Here is a 3,797-nt window from a genome sequence, read left to right as displayed (position 1 = left end):
GCACCCTGCTCTAGCTGCAGATGTCCCTGCTCCCTGCAGGGGGTTGCACTGGGTGACCTTGACAGGTCCCTCCCAACCCAACCCAGCCTATGATTCTATGACACATGTAAAGATTCCCAGGGCTTTAACTTTAGAATCCTTTGGGAGCTTGTCTGCAAGAACCAGGGACAGGAATGATATTGCAAGTTAGATATTTGCCTGCTTCCAATTCTTTGTACTTTTTCCAACAACACTCAAGAGATATTTGTCTGTAAGAGCTGCCTCAAGCTACTATTGAATACTAAAGCCTGAAAGAAGGCAAGAATGGGGAAAAAAAAACATTGCAGTGAGGAACTGTGCAACAGCAATGAAGTTCTCCCAGAACTTTCATGAAATAAATGAAATTTAAAAATTCTCACTTCTCCCATGAGCTCAGCATGGACCTTGGAGACTCCATAGATTGTCCTTGGTCTCTGAATGCACAGATCAGGAGTTGGATCTCGAGGCGAGGTGGGTCCAAAGGCTCCAATAGTGCTTGGGACAAAGAGTCTCAAACTGTGCTCAGCTGCAATATCCAGAACGTTGTGCAGACCTGGAAGAAGCCACGGGGTTTATCAGAACACACACTGCACTGCCTCAAGCCTTGGTAGGGGTCGTGAGCACGAAGGCCCTGTCACATACCAGTGATATTCACAGCTCTGGCCAAGGGGACGTTGGCTTCTCCCACAGCACTGAGCAGGGCACTGTAGTGGAAGAGCCAAGTGATCCGATTGTTCACCACTATCTCACGTAGGTTCTTGTAGTCCAGGATGTCTGCGTAGATAAAAGGACCTGGGAGAAAGGGAACCAGCAGGAAATTCAATGCCAAGAAGGACTGGGGTGAAGAAAAGCTCTGTGTGAAACTCAAGATTGCTGCTTCTTGTCTCTGTTCAGGATCTGAGTGGGCAGCAGAACGCACAGCTACAGCAGTGGGCAGTAAATTAGTAAAGCAGGAGGAATGAGGGGACACTGCCACCTTCACCTCAGCACCAGAATGATGCAAGAGCTCCTGTTCTGTCCACTCAAGAGCATGAAAACAGGGGACATCTTGTGTACACTGCTCCACTGCCTAAACACGTCATTACACAGCAATGATGAAGAAAAACTCCTGAGTTTCTGAAGAAAATCAGACTCCAGAAACCCTCCTCCACATCCATCTTCTCATAAAAATTGCCAGAGCACAGAAAAACAAAGCATGGATTTAAGTTCCAAAGGAATAAATGCCTCTCTTTTTACAGCAAGAGCCCAACAGCCAAGCTCAACTTGACTCCAGACAACAAAAATGCCCAGAAAAACATTTAGGAAAAGGGAATAATAAAGTGAAGAAATCGATGCCTTGGCAGGATGCCAAGGCAGGAGGGCATTACCCAAAAGTTTCAAACAGCAACTGCATCAGTTTAATCCACTGATCATTTGCTAATTAGCCCATCAACATCCAAGGTAAAGCCAAGGTGCTTTTTTGCACAGGCTCCCCCAGGCACTTACCGCTATAAAAAACGTTGTCTGCAGGTTTCCTGATGTCAGACAGGATCACATTGTTCTTCCCAAAACGTTTCCTGTGTCAAAACACCCACGTGGTACAGTCAGTGCACAGTCAGAGAGAGTTCCCAAGTGCCTGTGCTGCTCTTTTGTTGCTCAGAATAGTAATTTCCACAATGCAACCAGTTCTTGTGTTAATAGAAACCTGATTGATCCTTTCAGTGTCTATATGGCAGCTTAGAAAATCAGTAATTCTAGTAGCAAGGAAAGACTGTGTAAGGATAGAGAAGGCTTTTAAAGATTTAAAAAAATGTTAAGAAAGACCTTCCTACCCTTCTCTGTCTGAAAATTTCACCCAGAGATCTTCTACTCCCTTGTGGGCAACAAAAGCCCACTGGGCTCACTCTCACTGCAGCTACTTCTGTATCTCCACAAAGGATCCAACACCAAAACTAAATCCCCTGCATGTGTGAGGTGGGGGAACAGAAAGAGCCAGGAGAAATAGATTTTAAATTTCTTTTCCTTTGCCATCAGTTCAACTTTCAAGAAATCTTAAAAACTTCACAATCTTGTATCCTAATTTTCCTAGTAGCTGCATAAAATCACAGCTTCCATCTCTCTATTGAGTGCTCAGATCCAGCCTCCCAGAGAAGAGGAACACTGAGGGTTCAGATTCTGAACACTCCCATTGAACTGGAAGCAAACTCAGTGGCTAGTCTCTTTGACAAAATGCTGTTATTTTGGGAACTGTGACCAATATACACACAGGAAACATGTCAGGGAACCCAAACCAAGCAGCAAAACCCATGAAAAGGTGGTAAAAATCTGAAGTTATTTACAGATATATGAAGTTATTTGCCTCAGAGGGAAAAAAGAATCCAGGATTCTTTTAGAAGCAACTTCTCAGAGAATTAATGCTCCTACAAGTAGGGGCTAAAGCTTGAATTCCTCACTACTAGCAAGTCAGAGTCATGACATACCTCAGAAGCTTAGCAAGTCCCACTCCAAGCTGGCCAAGACCACCTAAAAGGCAACACATAAGAGACAAAAATCAGAGAAAAAAAAGTGAGAGCAGAATCCAGAGCTCCACTGTTAAACATGTCCCATCAGCAGGGAGTGCTGTTTTCCTCAGCTTTTCCATTTTTCCCCAAAGAAAACCCAATTAACTGGTCTTAGTAGATTTCTGGACTCAAAAGAGCAGGGAAGTCCCCCTGGGACATCACAATTCCAGGACCTTTGGAGCCTTTTTGCTCCCAGCATTCTGCCCAGCAGGGAGGGAGGAGGGGATTCAGCTGAGAAGCTGGAACAGGGTGGGGGGAGGGTGAGGAGAGGAACGCTGACCTGTAATTAGCACCCGGGGATGATCGGTGTCGGCAAAGGAGACGGAGTGAAAGCTGGCATCGGAGGCCACCTGCCGGGGGGAGACTCCAATGCACCGGACGGGCAGGATGGAGACCCCGCAGCCACAGCCCGAGCTCTGCAGCGCCTGGCTGACAGCCCTGCTCACGCTCCTCACCAGCGGCATCTTCCTCCTCCCAGCGGGCTGCGGGGGAAAAGATAAGGCACGAGTGACTCGACCCGCCTCAAAACGTGGGAAACACCCCCTTAGAAAACGCTGAGGGGTGTCAGAGGAGATGGATGCGATCCAAGCCCTGGCTGAGGTGCCAGCGGAGGGCTGCATCTGTTAGAAACTGCCTCTCAAGGAACAGGAGAAACGTATTCCCTCAAGAAAATACCCACAGAGTCTCGTCTGGTGAGCAGTGAGGAGACAGTGTTGAGTTTAAGCAGTTAAATAGCCACGATTTGCAGCACAGAAGACAACAAAGACAGGATTCAACAAGTTCAGCTGCCTCACAGGAGGTACTTTGGAGGGAAGGTCTCAGAGGCTGCCCTGAACAAGCAAAACTCCCCAGGATTGCATCAGCAAGACTCAGCTGAGCCCAGGGAGGCAGCAGGAAATCCCTGCCGAGGGCCCTGCTCTGCTCAGAATTAATACCCAGGTTGGAGGAGCACCAGGGAAACACAAACAAAGGAGGAATATTAACCCAGGACTCACAAAAATGCCCTGACTGAAATTTCTTCAATTCTTCCTCCTCTCCCTTCAAACAACTTTTAAGTCTCTCTCCCAGCGTGCCAGAATAAGGGAATTCCCAGATAAAAACATCTTTCAAACCAGCTGGCTGGAGATCCCCCTGTCAATCCCTTTCTCACATGTCTTCTAGTGGCACAGGAACGTTGGGAGGAGGAAAACCACAGCAAGAAACTGCAACAGCTGGTGGCTGTGGATGAATTCCAGCACT

The 3,797-nt window shown here is 47.3% G+C and overlaps 1 protein-coding gene across 1 annotated transcript in view; it reads right to left on the bottom strand.

The window, feature by feature from the left end:
* The window catches only part of LOC103772025 (L-threonine 3-dehydrogenase, mitochondrial-like), a 4,998-nt gene extending 1,976 nt beyond the window's left edge, over window positions 1–3,022 (bottom strand). The window contains exons 1-5 of the mRNA XM_008939344.1: window positions 2,839–3,022; window positions 2,478–2,520; window positions 1,504–1,574; window positions 661–810; window positions 399–571 (exon numbers count right to left, since the gene is read on the bottom strand). Coding sequence (XP_008937592.1) covers window positions 399–571; window positions 661–810; window positions 1,504–1,574; window positions 2,478–2,520; window positions 2,839–3,022 — 621 coding nt within the window. The remainder of the gene's footprint in view (window positions 1–398; window positions 572–660; window positions 811–1,503; window positions 1,575–2,477; window positions 2,521–2,838) is intronic.
* Between the last annotated feature and the right edge of the window lie 775 nt (window positions 3,023–3,797).

The sequence above is a fragment of the Merops nubicus genome, unplaced genomic scaffold (genome assembly GCF_000691845.1).
Source record: "Merops nubicus isolate BGI_N331 unplaced genomic scaffold, ASM69184v1 scaffold31764, whole genome shotgun sequence".
Lineage (NCBI taxonomy): Eukaryota > Metazoa > Chordata > Aves > Coraciiformes > Meropidae > Merops > Merops nubicus.
The sequence above is the reverse complement of the archived record's forward strand: the minus strand, read 5'-3'. Positions and strand labels throughout refer to the sequence as shown.